Genomic DNA, 25,708 nt, shown 5'->3' with positions numbered 1-25,708 from the left:
TCCGATGATGGACACTTAGGTTGCTTCCATCTCTTGGCTATTGTAAATAGAGCTGCAATGAACGTTTTGGTACATGACTCTTTTTGAATTATGGTTTTCTCAGGGTATATGGCCAGTAGTGGGATTACTGGGTCATATGGTAGTTCTATTTGTCGTTTTTTAAGGAACCTCCATACTGTTCTCCATAGTGGCTGTACCAATTCACATTCCCACCAGCAGTGCAAGAGTGTTCCCTTTTCTCCACAACCTCTCCAGCATTTATTGTTTCTAGATTTTTTGATGATGGCCATTCTGACTGGTGTGAGATGATATCTCATTGTAGTTTTGATTTGCATTTCTCTAATGATTAATGATGTTGAGCATTCTTTCTTTCTTTTTTTTTTTTTTTTTTTTGCGGTACGCGGGCCTCTCACTGTTATGGCCTCTCCCCTTGCGGAGCACAGGCTCCAGACGTGCAGGCCCAGTGGCCATGGCTCACAGGCCCAGCCGCTCTGCGGCATGTGGGATCTTCCTGGACCGGGGCACGAACCCGTGTCCCCTGCATCGGCAGGCAGACTCTCAAACACTGCACCACCAGGGAAGCCCTGTTGAGCATTCTTTCATGTGAAACACTGCTTTTCATTAGAAGGTCAGGAAGGGGGTGTGCATAGCATTTTTCCAGGAAGGATGATAACATCTCACCAGTGTTTTTGTTTGTTTGTTTGTTTGTTTTCCACCCATCCCTGCACTGAATATGCACCATTGGCACAAAGCAGTTGCTAATCAGTCAGAAGATATTTCTCTGGTTATCCATGCTGTCTGGTTTGTCTGGACAGCACTTCTTATTTGAACTGAAAAGAGGTTGGCTGCTGCTTCACATTTGCTTTCTAAAAGTCTCTTGCAAAATGCCTCTTCTGGCCCATGCTAACCTGGATCCATGCAGGGAAGGAAATTCTTGGAAATATAGTTCCAGCTTAGCTAAGTCAACACAAGTCCAAAAATTATGTTCACCTTTTTGTTTATCATTTGTTCTTGCATCTCAGACTATCCCTCTAGGACCATTTTCCTTCTTCTCGAAGCATGTACTTTAAAGATACTTTTAGCTCAGGTATCTTTTTTTTTTATTGAAGTATAGTTGATTTACAATGTTGTGTTAACTTCTGATATACAGCATAGTTCAGGTATCTCAATGGCAGAGTCTCAGTTTGTATCCATACTTGACTTCATTTCACCTTCATTACTGAAAGAGAGTTTTACTGAGCATAGAATTCTAGTTTGAAAGTTATTTTATCTCAAAAATCTGAAGGTACAATTATATTGGCTTTGGCTTCCATTGATGCTGTTGAAAAGTCTGCTTCTCATTCTAACTGTTATTATTTTGTAGTGATCGCCACTTTCTCTGACTGCTTTTAAGATCTTCCCTTGCACTTCCATGTTCTGTAGTTTTGAAATATTGTAGCCAGTTGTGACCACTTTTAATTTATCCTGCTTATCCAGACATGCTTCTTGTATCCATAGGTTTAAGTTTTTCATCAGTTTTGAAATAGTGCATCTGCCATCTATTTAAATGTTGCCTCTTTGCCATTCTCTGTATTTTCCCTTTCTGAGATTCTGATTTTTAAAAAAATCTCATTCTATTGTTCCTATCTCTTAACTCCAGTTTCATACTCTCCAACTACTTGTCTCTCTGTGTTATATTCTGGGTAATTTCTGATTTTATCTTTCAATTCACTAATTTTCTCATCACCTGTGTGTAATATATAATACTATCCAACTCATCCACTGGGTTTTCTGTTTCAACAGATGTACCCACACACATACTCCTATACATAGGTATATGTACAAGTTCAATATATATGCCATCTTTCTTTTGCAAATCTGCCTGGTCATTCGCTTTAGCTCATTCATTTTTATGATTTAATCCTTCATTTCTTTAAACATTTTAGTCACGCAGTTCAATAATCTGTAGACCCTGAGGGTCTAAAGCTATTATTTATTGTCACTGCCTATTGTCACTCACAGAGAGTCAGTGATCTTTGACTAGTAGCTTATTGCTTCATCTTTTCTTTTTTTTAATTAATTTATTTATTTGGCTGTGTTGGGCCTTCATTGCTGCACACAGGTTTTCCCTAGTTGTGGCGAGCAGAGGGTACTCTTCGTTGTGGTGCGTGGGCTTCTCATTGCGGTAGCTTCTCTTGTTGCGGAGCACAGGCTCTAGGCACTCGGGCTTCAGTAATTGTGGCACATGGACTCAGTAGTTGTGGCTCGTGGGGTCTAGAGCACAGGCTCAGTAGTTGTGGCGCACGGGCTTAGTTGCTCTGCGGCATGTGGGATCTTCCCTGACCAGAGCTTGAACCCATGTCCCCTGCAATGGCAGGCGGATTCTTAACCACTGCGCCACCAGGGAAGTCCCCATCTTTTTTTTTTTTAATTATTATTTACTTATATATTTATTTATTTTGGCTGTGCCAGGTCTTAATTGCAACACGCAGGATCTTTAGTCGTGGTGCGCGGGATCCTCTGTAGTTGTGGTGTGGGGAATTCTTAGTTGCGGTATGCAGACTCTTAGTTGCAGCATGCATGCAGGATCTAGTTCCCTGACCAAGGATCGAACCCGGGCCCCCTGCATTGGGAGCGTGGAGTCTTACCCACTGGACCACCAGGGAAGTCCCCTTTTTGCTTCATGTTAACCTGAGTGAGTCTTGTTAGCCTCAACTGGGGACACTACTCCAGAGCGGACTTTCTTCTGCTTCTGCTTGGAGAGGGGGACACCACTCTCTCAGGGTCACTTCAGCCCTTATCCCCAGACCTTGACCTAGCACAAGAGCCCCTGGTACAGGTTCCCCATCTCACGGCCTCCCCTGGGGCTCAGCATTCGAACAGCAGCACTGCCTTTGCATTCCAGAACAACCTCCCAGATGCTGTGGGCTCTGGCCCCAGCTCTCATCATGGGATTTTTTTTCAGTGGGGGTGGGTGGTGGGGTGGGAGGGTCATTGGAGAACCCCGCTACTTCTTATTGGGCTCATGATTCTTTGAAGAGTGTGTGCTATCTAGGGTCCTGATGCTTTGCAGCAGCAGGGTCCCTCAGCGAGTCTGGTCAGGCAACATGTTAGAAGTCAAACAATTGAATTTGCCAGTACATACTTTGCATGGTCTGTTTAATGATTCTTAAACAGATGTTTTCTAGTGCATTCTTACGGTTGAATTGTACTCCCCCAAAAGATATGAACCCCCAGTGACTCAGAATGTGACCTTACATGGAGATAGGGTCTGGACAGAGGTTATTAAGTCAAATTAAAATGATCAGGGCAGGCTGTAATCCAATATGACTGGTTTCCTTATAAAAAGGGGAAATTTGGACACAGAGACAGACACTCACAGAGGGAAGAAAAATGCAAAGACACACATGAAGATGGAGGATTAGAGTGAGGTGTCTACATGCTAAGGGATGGCAAAGAACACCAGAAAAGTACCAGCAGCTAAGAAGAGGCAAAGAAGGATTTCCCAACAGGCTTCATTGGAAGCATGGCCCTGCAGACACCTTGATTTCAGTCTTCTAGCCTCTAGAACTGTGAGACAATAAATTTCTGTTGTGAAAGCCATCAGTTTGTGGTTATTTATTTATTTATTTATTTTTGGCCTCGCTGGGCGGCATGTGGGATCTTAGTTCCCCGACCAGGGATCGAACCTGTGCCCCGCTGCAGTGGAAGCGTGGAGTCTTAACCACTGGACCACCAGGGAAGTCCCTGTGGTACTTTGTTATGGCGGCCCCAGCACACAGATGTAGGGGGCCATGATGGCCTGGAATAGCGCTTCTACAACACAGGGCTGTGGGGATGAGAGGCACTGGCAGCCTGCCCTTTCTGGGGCTGAAATGGCAAAAGACGGGGAGCTGAGGGGAGAGGGGTCCCCCATCTTCTTGGCTGCATCCACTCAGAATAGTGCATCCAGAGCAGAGTTTCCATCACATGGAGTAGGGGATGGGGAAGGGAGGGGAGCACACTGAGGCTCAAATGCCACAGACTCATTGTTCTGACTGAGATTTAGTAGGCTTTTCTAGAATAAACGCTTCTCCACTTCCTGTATGCCCTCAGAACAATTTCCAGAAACTTTCAATGGTTGGTTTTTAGTATTTTTCATCAGTTAAGTGGTTGTTTCACTGGGCAGGGGCGTCCACCAAGCTCCTCCTGCAGCCATTCTGGAGGTGATAGCTATTGCCATTTTAGCTGCTTAGGAGAGAAAAAGCTTCAGCTCACAGAGGAAGATCCCGTCATTCTGCGTCCTCTTCCTCCCCAGTGGGGCCAGAGTCTTCCCTCCGCTCACCCCCTACTTACAATGGAGACCACCAACACCATGACCCAGGTCTCTGCCCCCTCTGCAGAGCAGCAGGAATAAGAGGGCAGAGGAAGCCCTCGACCCTGGTCATGCAGAGGGCTTGGTGTTGTCCTGACCCAGAGGGCTCCTGGGGGACTATGACTTCCGTGAGGCAGGCGGCCACTCCTGGGAAAGGGCGTAAAAGGGAGTGACCAGAAGGGACGCGAGTGTTGCTGGGCTTCTCCACACATGGGGACAGGGCGAGGGAACGGGGCAGTTGGATTAGCGGTCCAAAGCCAGGGCCCCCTTCCGTATATAAATGACCCCTCAGTGATGCTCATTAATGGGTATTTTCCTCCCTCTCCTCTCTCTCTTCGAAAGACACTATCTTCCTCAGTCCAGCACTTTGAGATGAAATGGTTTATGTAATTCAGAGACCAAATGCAGAGATGGTACAAGCCAAGGCCAGTAGGTCCATCAGATTCAGAACCAGGAAGTGTGTCCCGTGCTCCCAGCCTTTCTTGGTCCTAATCCTCTCCGAGGGCTCTTTGCTAGGTGTCCCCTCACTGCCCCAGGGATGCCGCTGGCTCAGGGGACCGTGTTGTAGACCTTGTAGTTGTCCTCCTGGGTGATATGCAGCTTCCAGGGGAAGAGGTGCTTCTGGGAGGGGAGACCTTGGGTCCACCTCACCATGAGCCTCACATCCTCGTCTGATAGCAGACGAACCAGATCCCCCTCGGCGTCCTGATAATTGAGGGCGATGTCCTCCCTCTGGAACTCCCGCCTGGGTGGGAGAGATCAGGGTTCAGGAAAGGTCCAGGGGCCTTAGGCCTAAGCGTGGGGGCAGGGAGAGGGGACAGAGGGAGTTTTAGGGCCAGGATCGAAAAATCAGACGAGGTCAGAGCTGGACACCAGCCCTATCATCCGAGTGGTCCAACCTCCTACTATACAGATGGGGAAACTGAGACCTCCAGGGGACAACGGGACTTTCACAACAAATTAGTGGCACAGCTTGAAATGTCTTGTGCATAAATGTGCTGAAGACTTAAGAACTGTCATAGGGAAGAAGAATGGGTTTTGCCAGGCACAGAGTAGAGCAGAAAAAAGCCCCTGCGACAGCCCCTGTGTGTGGCTATGGAGAAGAACCTTTTAAGGATTGGAACCGTCTGACCTGGGGTGCAGGTAGATGGGCGAAAAGCCATCCAATTTTCCATAGGTAATCTGACAAAATGCGTCAGAAGCCCTATCAGACTTGCAAACACCTTGATCCCCAAATCTCACTTCTAGAAAATCATCCTAAGGAAATAATCAGGCAAGTCACCAAATATGTGAATCCCAGCACTATTCACAGTAGTAAAAAAGTGGAAGATAACTTAAGTGGCCAACAAAAGGGGATGGCTACATTAGTTATGGTGCATCCACAGAATGATGCTGTGTAGCCAATTAAATAATATTTAAGGGGGAGTGGGGTGCAGGTGGGGTGTGCGCTGAAGAAATCTGAATGCATATCAGATAATGAGAGGAGTAAAATATGAGGGGATTTCACCTCTTTATGTTTTCTGTGATTTCTGACATTCTTTTAAAAAATAATGAATAGATATTGCTTTTGCAGTCAGGAATATAAAAATGCTATTTCCATTCTGTAAAATAACTGTTCATAACCCAGCTGGATCTTGGGAGGCGGTGGTTCCCTAAGGGTGGAGGGTCCAAGTCCAAGGTTTTGAACCTAGAGAGACTTTAGCAAATCCAGGCCCACAAACTGTAAGCCCCTTTACCTCTCTGCAGCCCCCCACTCATCTCTAATGTGGAAAGGTGATACCCACCCCTCAGGGCTGGGTTGTGGATAAAACAAGAAGGTGAAATAGATGCAAAACGCCCAGCCTCTGAATGCACTGTTTCCCCTTCTGTTCTCTCCTCCAGCGTGTCTGACGCCCCCAGCGCCTCCCACCCCAGCCCCTCACCTCATGAGCTCCAGCAAGTCCTTGAAGAGTGGGGTGCTCTTGAGGTCTTCCTCCACTGCAATGTCCCTAAGGGGACAAGGGGCAGGGGTGAGGAGGCAGCAGGCTGGAATGGGGAGAAGGGGATGAGGCAGGCCAGGTCATGCTGGACCTTGACATCCTGTGACAGCCTTTTGGTTTATCTGGAGGGCGCTGGGAGCCCCTGCGGGCTTTTAAGTGTGTGTGTTTGGTGGGGGGACATGCGATCTGGTTTGGGTCTTAGAGCCCAGAGTGTGATATGGAGGTGGGGGAGGGGTGGGGAGGGGCAGGGAGGCTGGACAGGCCCCTCCCTCCCAGCAGGCCACTAACTTGATGGTGCTGATGGTGTCCTCATAGTAGTAGCAGCGTAGCCAGTTGGTGGGGTCATCCTCCTCTGGGAAGTCCTTGAGGATCTTCACAAAGGACACCGGGAAGATGCCTGTGGTTCCCCGGACAGTGCCCTGCGGGGTGGGGAGGGGGAGAAGGCACTGCCCTGCCGGTACCAGCAGAGGCAGCAGGGCCATGCCCCTGGGACCCGCCCCTTTATAATGACAGGACAGGCAGATGAGCTCTGGGTCCCCTTAGGCAGAGGGAGGAGAAAAAGTGGGCAAGGTCACCAAGCTGTTCACCCCAAGGCGTCCATTTTAGAACAAGCTAAGACCTGAATTTCTCTGCAAAGCTGCTTTCACCTCATTCATTTATTCACTCATTCATTCATTCAAAGGCTTCTTGAGTGCCAGCTACGGAGCAGGCTCTGGGCACTCAGAAGAGATGAAAATCCCTGCCCTCCCTCCTGGAGCTTCCAGTGTGATGGAGGGCGACAGACAATGCACAGGTAAACAGGTGAATCTCACAGGGACTCAGGTGGTGGTAGGCGTTCAGGAAGAAAATTGGGGGGGGAGGGAGGAGGGAGGGGTGGGGCCAATTCACTCATTTGTCCACGGATTCCATCTGCTCTAGACCAGACAGCCAGAAATCTCCCTCCAGCCAGGCCTCTCTCTTAAGCTCCATCCAAGACCCAGCCACTGCCTGTGCTTTGTCACCTGTTCTCAATCTTCGCAACACTATGGAAGACATATTGTTTCCGTCCCCTTTTACAGACGTATAAACTGAGGCTGAAGTACTACCCTCGCTCCTCCCCAGCCCTCCCTTCCATCTGAGGCCAGAAGTCGGCCAGCATAGCGACTCATAGAACTTTCTAGAAAACAAGAAGTCAACAAACACTTCCTGTTTCTGGAGAATGACCCAGCAATACCCCTCAGCTGTAACAGCTTGTAGACTGCCTGAGACAGAGCTCCGGGACTGGCGTAAAATCAAAACCGCCAAGTTGCGAGACCAACGGTTGGTCCACACTCCTCTCCAGCCCCTGGATGCCAGGGACCCTCCCCTTCCCTCAATGATTCCAGGACCCCCGGGGGCTGGCCCTGCCTCCTGTGTCATGACCTCCTTCACACCCCACCCCCCAGGAGCCCCGAGAAAAGAGAGTCTTTCATAACTATAGGACTTAATCCAAAAGGCTGGCACCAGGCCAGGGCCTCCCACCCGGTGACCCCCACCCCCCGTCTCCAGTCGTGCTATGAACCCTTGTATGGATCACGCTTGCCGCGTGCAGGGACAAAGCATGGCCAAGATGCCACACAGCCAGTCTCCCTATGGGCCGAGCCCTAAAACAGCTGCACCTCCTTCAACCCTTCCCGGAAACCTGTGAAGAAACGGCCACTGTTAGTTATCTCCATTTATGGGAAAGGAAACCACGGGGTTGGGTAAGTTTCCCAAAGTTGCAAAGATAGTTAAAAACAGAGCTAGGATGTCACGCCAGACTCTGGAGCTCAAGTCTCCCTCATCATCTTCACTCGCTCCCTGCGTGGTGAGTAACGTTACCCCAGATTACGGACAGTGCGTCTCAACTGGGCGTGATTCTGCCCCCCAGGGCCAGATGTCTGGGGACACATTTGATTGTTGCAGCTGGAGGAGTGCTACTGGCATCTAGTGGATGGAGACCAAGGACGCCGCTATACACCCCGCAGTGCACAGGTCAGCCCCCCAACAGAGAACTGCCTGGCCCCAAATGCCAATAGTGAACAGGCTGAGATACCCTGTTATAGACCAAGAAATTCAACTCAGAAGGTTAACTGACTTGCCTAAAGCGACCGTTGGTTGGGGTCAGTACCAAAGGCAAGTGTAGGCTCAGAATCTGCTGCTCCAGCCACACACAGCTGTATTTCCTCAGGCTTCCCCAATCCACCTGCCCAGATCTCCAGGACTATCTTTGGACAGCATCTCTTCCATGGGGCCTTCTTAGATACCTCCGTGTTCTCTGATCCCCTCACAGACTTGAAGTGACCTCACCTCCAACTTAACTTCCACCTCACCTCCAGCCTCACCTCCAACCTCACCTCCAACCTCACCTCCATCCTCACCTCCATCCTCACCTCCAAACTCACCTCCAACCTCACCTCCATCCTCACCTCCAAACTCACCTCCAACCTCACCTCCAAACTCACCTCCATACTCACCTCCATCCTCACTCCAACCTCACTTCCATCCTCACCTCCATCCTCACCTCCAAACTCACCTCCAAACTCACCTCCATCCTCACCTCCAAACTCACCTCCATCCTCACCTCCATTCTCACCTCCAACCTCACTTCCATCCTCACTTCCAACCTTACCTCCAGCCAGTCTTTATTGATCCGACTGAGAAGGAAGATCACATCTCCAACTTTGAAATTCAACTCCAGTTTGCTGTTCCCAGTGAAGTCAAACAGGGCCTGGGGAGAAGGTGGAGTAAGGAGGGAGGGAGGAAACATTCACTGAGTTCCTACTAAAGTGCTTTACATACTTCAGCATCCCATTTAACAGATGAGGAAACTGAGGCTCAGGGAGTATAAGTGACTTGTCTGAGGCCACTCTATTTGTTAGCGGAGGAGCTGGGTTTAGAACCCATGTCTCCCTGACTCCAGAATGGTGCTCCTTCCAGGACTGCCAGGATAAGCATGAGAGGGAAGGGGCCAAACTCCGTGGACTGGGCAACTCCCCATCCCCCAGGCCTCACTGGGGACTCCAATGCCCCCATAACCCCCAGGGCATTGACCACACTGGTTTTGAAATACCCATTTCTAAGGGTGCATCCCTGGGGAGCTGTGAGCTCCTTGAGGACAGGGCCTGGTCTGAGTCACCTCTGAAGCTTCAGTCCCCAAGGCAGGGCTGACCCAGAAGAGCTTGCTGAATGAATGATGGATGGATGGATCCCCCTTTGTCTCTGTGTGCTCCTCACATGCCCTCCCCTCAGCTGGCTGGGAGTCCTCAGGTGTCCAAGGCCACGGATGTGGGTCCTTCCACCCCCCCAATACCCAGCCCCATTCTGGGCACACAGCGGGCGCCAGCAGGACGGGCTCAGTGGCTGAAGGGTGGAGCCAGGCTGCTGCCCAGTGGTGAGGTACCTCCGCTCGTGGAGCTGCCATGCGGTCAAAGCCGGTGCCTTGTGGGGACGTGCTCTTTCTGTGGAGAGAGAAGAGGGGCTTGTCACCTCTCCTGTTTCTGTGCCCGGAGGAGACACTCAGCAGAGGCAGGAAAGGCAGGGGAGGGAGAGGGTGTTAAAGATGCAGCTACAATTGCTCCTCTGGACCAGCACACTCCCCACAGCTTTCACTGCCCTGGAGGAGGGATTGCATCCCCTTCTGTGGACCAGGAGGCATAGGCTCAGATATACATTTGCTTAGTGCCATAGCTTGCCAACCCTTTCACATTACTCCCACACTCAACCCTAATTTTTCAGCTGAGGAAATGGGCTTCAAGAAGTGCTGAGCTGGGCTTCCCTGGTGGTGCAGTGGTTGAGAGTCCGCCTGCCGATGCAGGGGACGTGGGTTCGTGCCCCGGTCCGGGAAGATCCCACATGCCGCGGAGCGGCTGGGCCCGTGAGCCATGGCCGCTGAGCCTGCGCGTCCGGAGTCTGTGCTCCGCAGCGGGAGAGGCCGCAACAGTGAGAGGCCCGCGTGCCCCCCTCCCAAAAAAAATAGAAGCGCTGAGCTCCACTCCAGGACACAGGGCTGCTGTGGGGCACAGCTGGAATTCAGAGCACACCTGCCTGGGTGCACAGGGGAGATGGCGAGGCACCACACAGAGAGGACACTCAGAGATACTGGCCAGAGGGAGGAGGGAGGAGTTGTGTGGGAGGGCGGGGCTCAGGAGCCCTGTCCTGAAATTCTTAGCAGCAGCAACCTCTTGTTTGGAAGCCCAGCCCTATTTCAGTGGCTTGGATTTTTTTTTAAATAAATTTATTTATTTATCTATTTTTGGCTGCATTGGGTCTTTGTTGCTGCACGGGCTTTCTTTAGTTGCGGCGAGCGGGGCCTACTCTTCGCTCTGGTGCGCGGGCTCCTTCTCATTGTGGTGACTTCTCTTGTTGTGGAGCACTGGCTCTAGGTGCGCACACAGGCTCAGTAGTTGTGGCGCATGGGCTTCGTTGTTCCATGGTATGTGGGATCTCGAACTTGTGTCCCCTGCATTGACAGGCGGATTCTTAACCACTGCGCCACCAGGGAAGCTGCCCGGTGGCTTGGAGTTTTGAAGACTTTTTCCAGCTTAGGAGGGGCTAGAGGGAGCTGCCGGCCCTTTGGAATAAGGGAGTGAGCAGCACGCCCCCTGGGGACCAGTGTGATACACCAGGAGCCACAGCCGGCCCCATGGAACTAAAACTAACCAGGGACAAGGCATCCCAGGAGATGCAGGGAGGAGTGTTTGCAGACAGAACGATTCCTCCTCCCTTCCCTACTCCCTACTCCCCCCAGGCACCCAAAGCCCTCGGACCATCCCCAGTGGTTGCTGAGGCACCAAGCTCTCCCCCATCAATGGCCCAGCCCCTGTCCTCCAGCCCTTACTGTCAAACACACTTTCTGTCCTCTAGGCCCTACGCTTGATTTTCCAAGCTCACCTAACAAGCCAAACCACCCTGGAGTGCTTAGGTATAGACCTGGTCTCTACTCCTTGCCTCTTTCAGGGAAAATAAGTGCCTTTGCAGCAGAGGCCTCTGGGACAGAGAGCCTGATTAGGAGCAAGTGGCCCAGGGCTCTAGCTGATGGGGGTGCAGGGACCGGTCACTTACACTTTCCGGGTGCGCGGGCGGAGCCGTCGGAGAGCCTGGGGCACCTGCTCTGCATCATAGGGCGACTGGTAGAAGAAGATCCGGACGTCCTCATCCATCAGCACCCAGATGGGCAGGCTGAGGAGGTGCTGCATTTGGGGGTGATGCAGGACAGGTGGGGTGGTCAGCAGAAAGCTCTCGACATCCCAGCCCAGCTGCTCCATCCCCGTCCCCCAAGCTGGGCCCGCCTCTCTCCACTAATGGTTCTCTGCCTGATAACAAGTAAGACATATTTTTAAATCTCAATAGGCTGAGGGTAACACATCACAAGATTTGCCCCTGGGTTCAAGGTCAGGAGGGGGCCAACTTGCTTGAGAACAGTTCATTTGGAAAAGACCCAAAGGCCTTCAGACATGACGATAATGGTGACGACAGGTAACGTGATGTGGTGGTGACTGTCCAGGCACTGCACTGAGTGCCCCACGGTGTGACCTCGCTCCATCTAACAATAACCTGGGAGGGAGGGTCAGAAAGGTGAAGGGACCTGCCCAGGGCCACACAGCCTAGCGAGTGACACCCAGAGCCATCTGCCACCAAGGCTCATCCCTTAGATCAAAACGAGACAATGATGGGGGAAGTATTCCCCAAATAACCCAAATTAACAACAGTTAGTGGAATTACAGCCTAAAAAAATGCTTCCTGATACTTCATCTCATATCACAGTTGGGGAAACTGAGGCTCAGAGTGAGAAAGTGCCCAGGCCGGTGGGCAGAGCTAGGAAGTGGTGGGGTCGGGACTCTCAATCAGATGCTGGTTACACCCACCACAGTGCAACGACCCTCAGGCTGTGAGGATGCAGAACGCCCAGGACCTGCCAGGGTCATCCCCGCAAGCTGCCCACTGCACGGGTCCTCAGAAGCACTGTGATTGGCTTTGAGTGCTACAGCTCCAGAGGCACCCAGACCCCCTCAGAAAATTCCACGGGGGCAGCAGCACGGGGAGGGGCCGGGAACTCCCCTCAGAGGAACTGGGAACGCAGGGCCTGGAAAAGACACGGTTGTCCTATAGGGAGGGCAGGGGCCCAGCCCAGAGATGGGTTCAAGGGCAAAGAGAGAGCCAGGCGATGCCCGGGATAGCATCCCAGCTCTGCCGCCCATCTGGGTGACCTGGAGCAAGTGTGCCTCTGTATGTTCACTAATACAATGGTGGAGATTTTATTTCCCCCGTGGAATTGTGTAAAGATTAAATAAGTGAATACGTGCAGAACACTTAGAGCAGCATCGGGCATCTAGCAAGGGCCCTATCCAAGCTGGATATTATCATTGTTGCTGCTACTTTTATTACAATACAGCACAGTGGGTAAGAGCGCAACCCTGGAGTCACAGAGATGTGGGTTCAAATCCCATCCTACCCACCTAACTGCTCTGTGACACTGAGTGAGTGACTCTACCTCTCTATGCCTCCATTTCCTCACTTTAAAATAGGGATAAGAGTATTGAACTCATAGGTTATTGAGGGAATTAAATAAGCCTATTTATTTATCCAGTAAATGTATATCAAGAGCCTCCTTGTTGCCAGTCAGAGCACTCCACATAGTTCTAGGCAATTGTCATTGTCACGTGAGCCCTATTCTTCATGAGCCCAGAGGTGAGACCAGTGGGTAGAAGTCACAGGGAGTCGGGCTTTTCTAATAGCTGTCCAACAATGGACGAGCAGCCTGGGTCAGGGGAGAGTGGTAGTGAGCTCCCCGTCTCTGAATGTTTCAAGCCCAGGGTGAGGTTACCATAGTACTGATTGACCTCTGAGCTTCGAGGAACCCACTCAGACACAGACAGGCAGAGATGAGATCCTTCGGGCTGCTGGTTGCCAAGACCAGGCGTGGATGGAAGAGCTTCAGATCCACAGCCCCTCCTCCCTCCTTCCAGCCCCGCTGGAGAGTGGAGCCGCCAGCTGCCCAGAAGGAGCAGCTGTCACAGCGCCCCCCTGGAGGGGAGATGCCTCCAGTACTGGAGCCCACGGGCTTTCCCACCCTACCTCTCCTCTGCCCATAGCCCAGGATTCCTGCAGCCACTGGGGAGGGCAGGTGGCCACCTCCTCCCTCCCCCACCCCCTTTATACTCCTGGGGCCCCCTCATTCCACTAGGAGTCATGCTGTCTCACATTCTGGAAGCGGGTTCACAGTTTACAAAGCACCTTCCTGTCCTTTTCTCAATAGATCCCAACATCACTCCCCTCCTGTGAGACAGGAGAGCTGGGGGCACGGCTCCATTTCATAGGTGAGAAAACCAAGTCCTAGACAGAATGAGCAAATAGCCCTAAATCACCCACTCAGTGTCAGAGCAAAGACCAGAGCACTTAGCTCGGTGCTCTTTTCCCGTAAGAGTAGAACAGGGAGGACTCACTGTCTGTGAGGATGCCTCTGGGCTATGAAGAGGGCTTCTCTCCCCAGTTTCCTAAGGGTGTCATCAAGCCAAGGTTTGCATGCCTCTAGTGATAGGGTGCTCACTACCTCATGAGGAAAACTATCCCTCTCTTGCCCAGCTCTAATTGGTGGAAGGTCTTTCCTGACCAGCCTGGCTCTCTGCCTTTAAGATGTTCCTTCCTCTGTGTTCTCGTCTTCTGAGGAGGTAGACAGTTTACAGGTTGGGGAATACACAAGGGCATCCATCTAAGGCCCATGGATGCAACTAAAATCCAGCCTGTGGCCTGTTCATACAAAGGTGCTATGTGAGAAAGCCGGGGCCTTGGTCCGCCGTGCCCTTGTTATACAGACCGTATCCCTTTATGGTTTCATGACCCACGTGTCTGTATTCCCCCTGGATAGCGGGGACCTTGGGGCAGGCACTGGATCCTATTCTCCTCTGTACCAGGACACCCAGCACAGCCATTAGATTTGTCAGTTCAAAGTGTGGCTCTCTGAACTTTCTCCATTGCTCCTGTCCCATCCCCGGAACCCTGAGAACACATCCTGCTTCTCTCCCTAGGCTTGGCCTTTGAGGATTGAAGATGGGGACCATCAGAGCAGAAGAGCCAGCCCTAGTTCCCAAAGCCATGCCCAGGGATAGTACCTGGGCCCCGCCCATCCTCAGCATCCTGGGCCCTCCCAGGGGCCACCTGGCCTGGCCCCTCTGTTACCTTCATATAGGCGTTGAGGGCGGGTATCCGCATCTCGGCAATCTCCTGTTTCACACCCACGTAGACTTTGGCTGAGGAAACACAAAGAGCTGTCCTGGGAATCTGACCCAAGAGTGTGGTCTCTGGGCCCGGAGTTGCCCACCCGGGCCAGGAACCCTCCACACTGGCTCAGCGCTTTTCCCTTTCCTCTTCCCACAGCGCTGCGGTGGCCACCACCCAACGTGCATTTTCTGAGTTGTACTATCACCAGCTGATATTTTTCTTGTTTTAATTGTTTATGTATTGCCTGTTCCTACACACACACACACACACACACACACACACACACACACACACACACAAATTCTTCGCTCTGAGAGAACAGGATCTTTGCAATTCTCACAGTTGTGTTCTCATCACCCTGGCTGCACATTCGTGTCACCTGAGAAGCATTTAAAATCTCATTGCAGGGAGGGGATATGGGAACATATGTATATGTGTAACTGATTCACTTTGTTATAAAGCAGAAATTAACACACCATTGTTAAGCAATTATACTCCAATTAAGATGTAAAAAAATAAAAATAAAATAAAATAAAATCTCATTGCATAGGACTCACCCCAGAACAATTAAATCAGAATCTCTGGGAGTGGGACTCGGGCATCAGGATTCTTTAAATCTCAAGGTACTTCCAATAGGTCACCAAGGTTAAGAACCATGGTGCAGAATAATGCCCAAATCAATAAATATTTGTGCAGTGGATGGGTGAATCATTCCTCACAAGCAAGGCAGAGTGTTTGTGGGGAAAGGGAAAGCGATGACGGCGGACCAAAGACAAATGTCCTCTCCAGGAGCCTCAGGTGGGGGTCCTGGGAGAACTGCCCACCCAGAGAGCCCCCCAGAAAGCGAATGTGAGACGGGTCTGCTTCCTGCTGCCTGCTGCCTGTGAGACACACTGGTTGGTGTCTGGCGGTGTAAGGAAGGTAGCGTCTGAGGTCTGGGGTAGAGAGAGACATTGGGGAATTAGTAGCAAGAAAAGGGCAGTTAAAATCACAGGCACAGGTCAAATTGCCTATGGGGGAGTGAGAAGACAAAACTGAGGATGACAGTACAGAGGATGCCCGCCTTCCAAGGAGCACCAAAGGAGGCAGAGATCTCTGAGGGCCCTCGGGGCTCAAGGAGGCTTGTGGCCAGAATGCCCACTTAGGGCACATTTTTGTTTAAAAATGGAAGAGAACCGAGCCCTCCCGTGGTGAAGCTTGGCAGAGAATCAGAAGATAAAGGAGAAGGTGAGTCTACAGGGAATGCATGGGACAAGCTGTCAGGGAGGAGAGGTCAGCTGAGAGTAAGAGGGACCCCTCCTCCCTGCTGCTCAGAGATGGGGAGGGGGCGGGGTGGGGCCAGGGAATGGGTGAACCCCTGGGAGACAGTTTCCTCCCTGAGGCTGGACACTGGATGCAGGGAACCTCAGGCACTGGCTGAGGCGGAGAGGAAAGCAAGCTGGAGGCAGGGTTTGGAGCTTGAGGAAGGGAAGGTCAGGAAGTATCTTTGCTGTTTAGGGGAACAGTGCTTGGATGCAGCCTGCAGCATGTGCAGGGCACAGCCAAGACCACTCCGTGTACCCGAAACCCCCCTCTGGTGGCGTTTTCTCCTGCTGGGCTCATGCAGGCTGGCCTTGAGAAGCCAGAGGTTTGGGCCTGTCCAAGGTGAGGACTGAGCAGGGGAGGAAGGTCAGGAGACAAGGGGTGAGGGGACTGTCTGAAAGCAGAGGTGCACGCCCACAGCGTCCCAGCAGAGCAGGGAAGGAGGGAGAGCCACGGGGAACTGGGGGGTTAGAGAGCAGTTCCCCCGCAGGGGACAGAGGGAGGGCTGGAACATGGGTCTGTGTTTAACGTGGGAGACACGGGGATTCCCGTCTCGAAGAGGAGAGGCCCGGGCTGCTGCGCTCCGAAGCTGGCGGTGGATAGCTGAAGCAGGGCAGCCGTAACGGTCATCAGAGATCAGGAGGCCAAGGGCTATAAGTCCGGAGAGCTAGAGGTGGCAGCCCGTGGCTGGCAGGAGGGGGGCCGTGGACTAAATGAACGGTTTTCACTAAAATAGAACGGTTTGTGCTAAAATAGAAGCACCGAACAGCGCCCACAGAGCTGGGGGGGGAGGCTGGCGGGCGCCGCTCCATCCTGGGGCAGCCCGTTGGTGGCCTACCTGGGAGCGTGGGAAGGATGCAGGTGTAGGGGCTGGCCTTGCTCTCCGGCCCGAAGCGCTCCTCCAGCTTGCTCTGCAAGGCGTAGAACTGGCGGTAGCGGCGGTAGATGAGGTACTTAGACCCCCCTTTCGTCTTCACCTCGATGACAAAAACCTAAGGACAGAGGCCAGGGAGTGGGGCCTTGTAAGCCAGGGGGTGGGACCTCGCAAGCCAGGGGGTGGGGCCTCGTAGGCCAGGGGGTGGACCTTTGCAGACCAGGGGGTGGGGCTTTGCAGACCAGGGGGTGGGGCATCTCAGGCCAGAGCTAGAGCAGGGGAGAGGTCCACAGGTCCTAGGGTTAGAGCAGAATTTCTCGACCTTGGTATCACATGTGAGGCCAGGTAATTTTTTGTCGTGGGGACTGTCCGGTGCACCGCACTGAGTGAAGCAGCATCCCCGGACTCCAGGCAGTAGACGCTCTGCCCCAAGCTGTGATAGTCAAACCTGTCTCAAGATATTTACTGCCAAGCATCCCTTGGAGGGCAGAATCGCCCTGTTGAGAACCCCTGGGATAGAAGTGAAGAGAGAAGAGTGCTGGAGGCTCAGAGGTCAGAGGGTGAAGGTCCAGGGGTCTCTCTTACAAAGTGGCTGGTGAAGCCTTTCTTCTCCTCGATGTCGGCGATGTTGGCTGAGGTGGCAACGTCGTCAGGAAGCTGGTTGAAGTCGCTGAGGGAGGCGGGATGAGAAGAAATCCTGGTTATCACCCTGCTGTGTTGGGTGGCCCCTGGGTGTGAGGCCCTGTGCAAAGTGAACCCGTGTACCTGCATTCCCCCGTTCAACACCCCTCTTGTGCCAGGCAGCAACACAGACCAGACCTTGACAGTGAAGGCATTTGGAATCGGAGCCATATATCAACAGCCATAGTAGAGTCCAGCAAATCGCTTTGGGGCTGCGTTATTCATCCGGGAACAGGGAATCAAGCACCCCTGCCTATCAGACCCTGTTCTAGGCCCTGGATCACAGGGGTAAACAAAGTCAACACACACCTCCCAGAGAGAATGGCTCATTATACCCAGGTTGGGAAAATCCTCACAGAGGAGGTGACATTGGAGCCAGGTCTAGAAGGCTGGATAAGAGTCCACCAGGTAGGACCAGGGAGGGGGAAGGGCCTTCCGGGTAGAAGGAACAGCACGTGCCAAGGGTCTGAGGCCCCTAGGAGTGGTTCCAGGTCTAGTGTGGCTGGAGTCTGGTGTGATCAGAGACTGAATAGGCAGATGAGGCCCGGTTGAGGAGGGTCTCCAGTGCTGAGCTAAGGAGTTTTATAGGCAACAGGGAGCCATGTAAAGCTTCAGAAGAGAGTGAGAACACAATAGGACCCCGGCTTTAGGAGGCCAACTGGGGTAGCTGCATGGAGAGGAAAAGGAGGGCAGAGACTGAAGAGAGAGAGCCCACTGGGATGCCCTGAAGTGGTCCAGCTGAGAGCTGATGTGGCCCTGAGCCAGACAGTGGGGACAGGAGAAGAGGACAGACGCAAGGGACACCACCCTTGGCAGACACTGTTCCATTTTTGTGTCCCCTGCTTCTTCCTGCTAATCAAGCTCCAATTTTTTTCAGGGTGGCAATGCCTAGCCCCAAAGTGATAGATCACTATTGGTCTGAGCCAAATATACTAATCCCATTGCTGTTTCCCAGACCCCCTTGCAGTTAGGAGCAGCCATATGAGCAGTTCTGGCCAATGAAACCTAAGAGGAAACCTAGAGGCTGTAGGAGCCTCTAGGAGAGTGTGCGCTTCAAGATCCAGAGGATTGGACAAGGCTAGCATGGTCTCCTCCCCTTTCCCCTTCTGCCGGCCTGGAAAGCAGGTGAGACATCTGGACCTGCAGCAGCCACATTGCATCCATGAGGCAAAAACATGAGACTGATCACAGGAATCTCTGGAACGCTGGTCCTGAAGTCACTGAGCTACAGAACCAGCTGTGGCCTACGACTTCTCATTATGTGAAAACATGAACCCCTGTTTGTTTCAGCCACTATCAGTTCCTCTGTTCTCTGCAGCCTTATGCATATCCGACAGACACACTACTACTTTGTGAGTCATTCCAGAGTTATGACCAGCAGGGTTTGGAGACTGTTTGGACGTGGAAATGAAAGAAAGGGCAGTGTCAGGAGTGACACCCACATGTCACCCATATTCTGACCAGGATGGGCTGGCGGGGGAGCCTAGTTGATGGGCTCAGTTTGGGGCATGCTAATCTGAGAGGTCCCTTGGGCACACAGGTCGAGGTCTGGCAAAAGGTGGTGTGTGGCTCTGGAGTTCAGCGGGGGTGGGGCTGAACCCCACTGGAGTGGGAGTGGTAAAAACCATCTGCCCTGTGACTGGTGGTTAAGACCCCCAGGGAAGAGCAATCACTGAGCAGAGGAGGGGGCTGAGAGGGACAGATGGAGGAAGAGGAAAGGGACCGCCAAGGAGATGGAGAAGGAACAGCTAGGGGGTCACTGAGTCCAGCTGATTGTGGACAGATGAGGAAATGAGAAGCAATCAGCAATTCTGTTACTGTTGCAGCGATTGGGAAACAGAGCGGGAGTGGGGGGCAGGGCTGCCCTGTCCGAGCCTCAGAGCTGGCTGGGACCTCAGTCGATACTGGTTTCAAAGTCTACACACCCAGTCCCAGCCCTTGCTGGTCCCTACGTGACCTGGGCTGCTTGGGATCTCAGGCTATCTCAGGACTCTGGAGGCTGGCGGGGAGGTGACTCAGGGTGCCAGAGAGCGGGAAGAGGAAATCCCCAGCACTCCCAGAGCAATTTGGTGGCGGCTGGCAACCTCCCCACTCACTTTCCACACATGGTCCTGTGGTAACACCCATGGGAGAAACTTCCTCCTCCACTTTCTCCCCTGAGACTGTGCATTTCTTGGGTATTTCACCTGCAGTAGGATGGGGGTGGGACAGGAAGAAACCCGAGAGGTAGAAATGGCCCTTTGCGGGGAATCAGGAGGGCTGGGTAATAGTAACTACAGCTAACGATCTCCTGAGCGCACTGAGCACCAGGTGCCCTTCTAAGACAGCATCACTTTTTTCCAGACAAGTAAACTGGGGCAGAGAGAGGTTAACGAACTTACCCAAGTAAGTAAGGAAGCTGGGATTTGGCTCCAGAATTTTGTTCCCAAACACTGCTGCACTGGCCCTGCTCTGAAAGCTCCCAGCAGCTTGCTGTGTGAACTCAGATAAACCCCAGCCCCTCCCAGCCTCAGTCACCCCATCCAGAATAAGCAACAGTCACCCCATACAGTTAGCACCTACTGTAGCTCAGACCCTGTTCTAAGAACATTAGGACATGGCCTCTGCCTTCCTGGGTCTCATAGTTGAGTGGAGGAGCTGGACAAATAATTACATAGTTTCAGTGGTCCTAGAAGCTGTGAAGGAAAAGCCCATGATGTTTCGAGCCACAGCAGGAGCCTGGCCATTATTATATTCCCTCAACAAATTGGTAGTAGTGGGCAAAAAAGCTTGGCAAGCAGACAATTCTAAGATGAGGGTGACTTTTATCAGAGAGAGAGAATCAGGGGTCCTGTGTATGTAGGAGGACAAGGTGTGCTCAGATCGGGGATGGTCAGGGAGGGCTTCCTGGAAGAAGTGGCACCAGGTCAGGGGGAGAAGTAAAGAGGACCTGGCCCCAGGATGACAGGCAAGGGAAAGAGGGAGTGCAAAGACCCCAGCCATACAAGAGGAGGCAAATTATGAGGGACGAAGCCAGCGAGACAGGCAGAGCCTGCTCACGACGGGCCCTTGAGCCTCACCCTTTGGTGGTGGGGTGAGGAAGGAGTTTATGTCGGGAGACCTGTGTGTCATGGGGCGGGAGAGCACAGGTGAAAGATGAAGACCTGAATTCCCGCTCTGCCATCACCAAGGTCAGCGGGCTTGGGGAGACTCCTCTCTGCACTCTGGCCTCTCCCCGACTCCAAAATGGGGACCATGGAAGTATTTACATCCCTGGAGGGTTCAGAGGTCAGATCTGTAACAAGCACAGCTGGAGAATCCCCACGAGAGCAGGGACCCTGCTCACTGCTTCATCCCCAGGGCCCAGAACAGCCCCGGCACATAGTAGGTGCTCAGGGAGATGCAAGGCCACTCCCTGTGTCTGTCTTTCAGCAAGTCCGCTTTAGGCCACATGGAAATAGCCTGGCTGCCAGGGGTTGTGTGCGGGGAGCTGAGCCTGGAAGTTGCTGCATCAGGGCGATGCCAGGGGTGCAACAAACCCGGCTGCAAGTCCCACTAGAATAGCTGCCCCCTAGACACCTCAGCCGGGACCCCTCTGAGCTGAAGTAAACTCAGGGCCCATAGATTCATATCGTTCATGAGAAGTCCATTTTGGGGGCCTGAACGGGAAGGGCTAAGGGGTAGAAAGGCCCTGAGGCGGGAGCTAGTTCAGGTTTTGTGCTGCCTGCACACAGTAGGTGCTCAAAACATGTCTGTGGGAAGCAAACTCCCTCCTCCCATGACAGTCCTTTCCATCTTTAGACGTCTTGGGTTTTAGAAAGTACTACTGCCAGAAACCTACTGCCCTCCCATCCTCCGCTTCGGCCTCAAGCATCAGGGGCTCACTTTCAGACAGGCATCCAGGTGCAGGGAGGCTGAGAGACCCCAGGGCCTGGCTCTACGGCCCCATGAAGGAGGGGAGCAAGGCACCTTTCCTCCGTGGAGGGCCAAGGACATCTGCAAAGGGACGGGGAGTGGGAGGGAGGGGACACACCGTCCGGCTGGCCAGCTCTGGGCATCCTCTCTCTGACCCACGTGCTCTGGGAAATAGGAAGTGCCACCAGCCTCAAACAGCAGCTGTTTTCCGAAGGTTTGGGTTTGCGTGCCAGGCCCAGTCTCCAGTGAGGACTCGTGGGCTGGAGGGGCTGGGATCTGGTGGGAGAACCTCACCCCAGCCCCGAGCACCACCCTCTGTGGCTCTCAAAGGCCATTCTTGAACTACCCTCCAAGCATTTGCTTCTGCTGCCTCTCCCGCCATACACACAAGCCTTCCTTCTGACGTTCTCGACCTTCGGAAATTCCATCCCGGGTTCCACTTCTAGCCACAGACTCCCCCACAGGCCCTCTGCTGCCCACTTCGGCCCAGAGCAGCCTGGCCCATCTCCAGTGACCCTCGGAGCCACCTCCACACTGTTACCACACTCTGATGTCACCTGCTGTTCCAATCCAGGAGGGCAGGAGCCAAGCCCTGTGTCCTCAGATCCCCCCAGAGCTCGGAGCACAGGCCTGGCTACTGAGGAAACATTCAGAAAGTGCCTCCTGAGAAACGAGGCGAGGCCCTGACAAGGCTGTGCTCTGAGCCCCAGCCTTGCCATTCATTCCGTGTGACCCTGAGTAAGTACTTTATTCTCCTTGGGGCTCAGTTTTCTCACCCATACAGTGACAGGATTGGACCAGAAGGATCTAAGAACATTTTCCAGCTCAGTGGTCCATTCATTCCTTTATTCCTTCATTCATTCACTCACCAGCATTTACTGAGCACTTAGTCTGTACTGGCATTGTTCAAATCCTGGGGATATAGCAGTGATCAAAAGAGATAAATACCTTATGGAACTTGCTTCTAACTGGGGAGCCAGTGGTAAAGAAAACCAATGAGTGAGTATAGACTATTATGCCTGTAATGTAAGGACTACACAGGAAAAGGAAACAGGGCAAGTGTTCAGAGGGGGCTATCAGGGAAAGCTTCTCGGAGGAGGCGATATTTGAGACAAGCCCTGGAAAAGAACCAGATTCTATGCCTCTGTCTGAACAGCCATTACTGAACAGTGTGGAGCAGCAAGGCCCAGCCTGGGCCCCAGGACACCTGAGTTCCCGTCCAGACTCTACCAGCCACTCCTGCGTGACCCTGGGAAAGCCACTCGCCCTCTCTGAGCCTCAGTGTCTTCAACCGTGCCTGAGGGAGGTGAGCCATGACTTGGAGTTTCCTTTAAACAGTTTTCAGAGTCTGCATTTCTGAGTATTTGGGTTCTGACTCAACTCCAGCCTCTCAACTTTCGGCATTGATAAGGGGCTGCAGGAAGGCAGGCTTCCATCCCCCAAGGCCTGCCAGGAAGAGTGAGGAGGCCCCGGGAGGGCAGCGCCCCTGCACTCACCTCTCAGCCCGCAGCTGCTGGGCCACGGCCATGGCTGTCAGTGGTCCAGGGGAGGCGGTGGCGGAGGTTCTCTCCCAGCCAGGCCCAGGCTGAGTTTGCCCCTCACTTCCCTCCAGCCACCCTGCGTCTCGGCTGTGGTCCCAGGAGTCCTCAGGAGCCGCCTTCAGGGAGGCCCCAGCCTGGCTTCTCTCAACTCTAGAAGAGGCTCCTCCTCCAAAGCCCTCTGGGGCTGGCCTGTGGCCCACACTTCCTCTTCTTCACCTCTCAGCTGTACCACAAGTGGGGAAGTGCGCACACGCTGACGCTGGGTATGCAGGAGTGCACTGATATGGGGGATGTCGGGGACTTCCTCGATGTCAGTTCTTGGGACCAGGCTTCAGTTGGGCATCAGAGACCCCCTCTCCATCAGAGATCGGGTCCCAGTGCTGGCTCAGCCACCATGGGGACTTATAACCTTGGGGAGTCACTTCACATCCACTGACTCATCAAATCCAACCTGCACCCCTTCACTGTTGAGACTTACCCAACCTATTCCCTAGGCCTGGAGTGCTGGCCTCCACCTTGCCTGCCTTCCCAAAGGCCCAGCTCAGAAGCCACCTCCTCCAGGAAGCCTCCCTGGTTCTCCCAACGAAGTTAGTGCTCACAGGTGCTTGTGTCATATTAAAGTGTGAAGGTTGGTTTATGCTTCCGTCTTCCCCTTTTCCTGGAGCTCTGGACTGTACTTTCCTCATCCGTAGATCCCTGGGCCTACATGGGCCTGCCATGCCAATCCTCCCTACAGGGCTGTCAACCAGAGTGAGCTTCACATTACAAACTGATCACACCATTCCCTGCTTAAACTTTAACTGCTTCACCCTGCACTTAGGAGAAAGTCCAAACTTCTAGTCCTGTCTGCCTCCAAAGTTCTGAACACCCTACTGGCTTCCCCAGCCCCCTCTCCCGGGCTGTTTCCTTCCCACACTGGCCTCTAGTCCATTTCTAGAATGTTCCAAGATGTCTTCTCCTCTGGGCCTTTGTGCATGCTGTTCCCCTGCTGGAATGCTCTTCCCTTTCTCCTTTAGGGCTCAACTTGGAAGTCACCTCTTTAGGGAGACCTTCCCTGAACACTCACCCTAAATATGTCACACTCTCTCTGATGTTCTCTCCCAGATCCCTATACTTTTGCTTTAGAGCATTCAGAACTATTGTAACTTCATATTTGTTTGTGTATTTATATGTTTCACCACTGTCTTCCCAGCTAGCGCAGTGCCTAGCACATTGCAAGTGCTTACCCAATATTCAGGAAATGAACACAATGCTTCTAGTTGGTGATTCTGTGGCCCCTCTAACATGTCTGGCTATTGGATTCCGAGGGAGCTCACCCTAGAAGTTCACAGACACACTCAGGAACCCCCAACTGGTCACACACACACACACACACATGCACTCATATTCACATTCATATAAACTCATGCATCACAGGTACAAAGTAGAAAGGCAGCAGGAAGAGGATATAGATGATGGGGAAACCGTGCCTTGTGCCATCACAGAATGGGCCCTTCTGACTCCCTCTTCCCCAAACCCATGCTGAATTAAGACCCCCCAGGACTGGGACAGGGTTCTGCGGGGACAAAGCCAGCTGTGTGGAGCCTGGAACCAGGATTTCCCACTGCAGTTCCTTTGTTATTTCCCAGACACACGGACTGGGAATATGAGCCATTCTCAGGATCCTGAGGGCTGTCTGGCTCCAAGGATGAAGGGCATCTGGGAGCCTCAAGCCCTTCCTCTGAACCTCGTCCCGCTGAACCCAGCCACCCCAAGGGAACTTCTGCCCCAAATAGAGTTCAGAGTGGAGGCAGAGCCCCACGGAGGAAATATGCTCTGGGCCCAGTACTACAGTCCTGACCCAGTGAGGATCTCCCTCCCTCTCTTCAGGGCCAAAGGCTCTTCTGAAACCAAGATCCTTTATGGACTCCTTGGGATGCAGGGACTGCTTTGGAGAAGGACAGAAGGGAAGACAAGAAAGGAGAAAAATGGAGAGAGATACCCAATCAACAGCTATTTACCAAGAAAGGCGTTTAGAATATAGATATAAACTAACACGGCAGGGTGAGCACAAGTTGAAATTTCCCATCCTACTCCAGGCGTATAAAACCTGCTAGATAATATATGTTTAAGTATTTTAAACATAGAGAGTCCAGCTCAAAAGCAAGAAAGTCTAATTTTCAGATTTTAGGAGAGGGGAAATCTATACCAGTGAGAGGCACGCCACACACAATGGGAAAACCAAGGGTGGAAATGGGTTCATAGGGCTGAGATTTTAATGCCTAATCTGGGACTAGGTCCAGGCTATAGGTCCTGCTCTGTTGACAGGAAGTCAAATATGCGCTCCCAGTGTGAAACTGAGTGTCAGAACCGATTAAAGAAATATAACGTCTCAGCTATCAGCCTGGGGTCACCACAGGAACTGAGATACTCTCCCAGGCCATGGGTGGAATGAGAGCGACGTACACCAGATCAGAGCCTCAAGCCTGAAACATGCACTGATCTAAGATCTAAGCTGCCCACATGGTATAGAATTCCCAAGCTGAAGCATTACTTCCCAAGCTGAAGCATCAAAAATACTTTGGAGTCCATGAGCCTGCAGAGCAATAACAAAACTGCCCTGTGGGCTCACAGACCAAAATTACAAATTGTGGAAAGAGCCTCTCCACTATGAAAGATAGCTTATAGACCGAACGTACAGAAGAATTCACACCCAAAGAGCCAGAAGTAATACAAACAATGACTCCAACCCAGTCACTGGTGTCTCAGGGTTCCGCTCATCTGGAGGATGAAACAACTAAATGAGCAGTAACAGGACAGGGTTCCTTGTGGCAGATGTGGCCATTGTCTGTGAGTTCCAAGAGGTGCAAGCACTGAGCCGTGGCCGGGGTCCAGGAGGACATTGGCC

The 25,708-nt window shown here is 52.5% G+C and overlaps 1 protein-coding gene across 1 annotated transcript; it reads right to left on the bottom strand.

The window, feature by feature from the left end:
* Positions 1 to 4,882: 4,882 nt before the first annotated feature.
* Positions 4,883 to 22,808, bottom strand: NCF4 (neutrophil cytosolic factor 4; the record flags this gene model as incomplete). Its single annotated transcript, XM_079714311.1, has 10 exons — positions 4,883 to 5,078; positions 6,256 to 6,321; positions 6,601 to 6,731; positions 8,942 to 9,040; positions 9,713 to 9,770; positions 11,374 to 11,501; positions 14,488 to 14,558; positions 16,670 to 16,823; positions 17,291 to 17,375; positions 22,777 to 22,808. The coding sequence occupies 10 exons, from the start codon at positions 22,806 to 22,808 to the stop codon at positions 4,883 to 4,885; spliced, it is 1,020 nt and encodes a 339-aa protein (XP_079570437.1).
* Between the last annotated feature and the right edge of the window lie 2,900 nt (positions 22,809 to 25,708).

This window comes from Hyperoodon ampullatus, assembly GCF_949752795.1.
Source record: "Hyperoodon ampullatus genome assembly, chromosome: 11".
NCBI lineage: Eukaryota > Metazoa > Chordata > Mammalia > Artiodactyla > Ziphiidae > Hyperoodon > Hyperoodon ampullatus.
The sequence above is the reverse complement of the archived record's forward strand: the minus strand, read 5'-3'. Positions and strand labels throughout refer to the sequence as shown.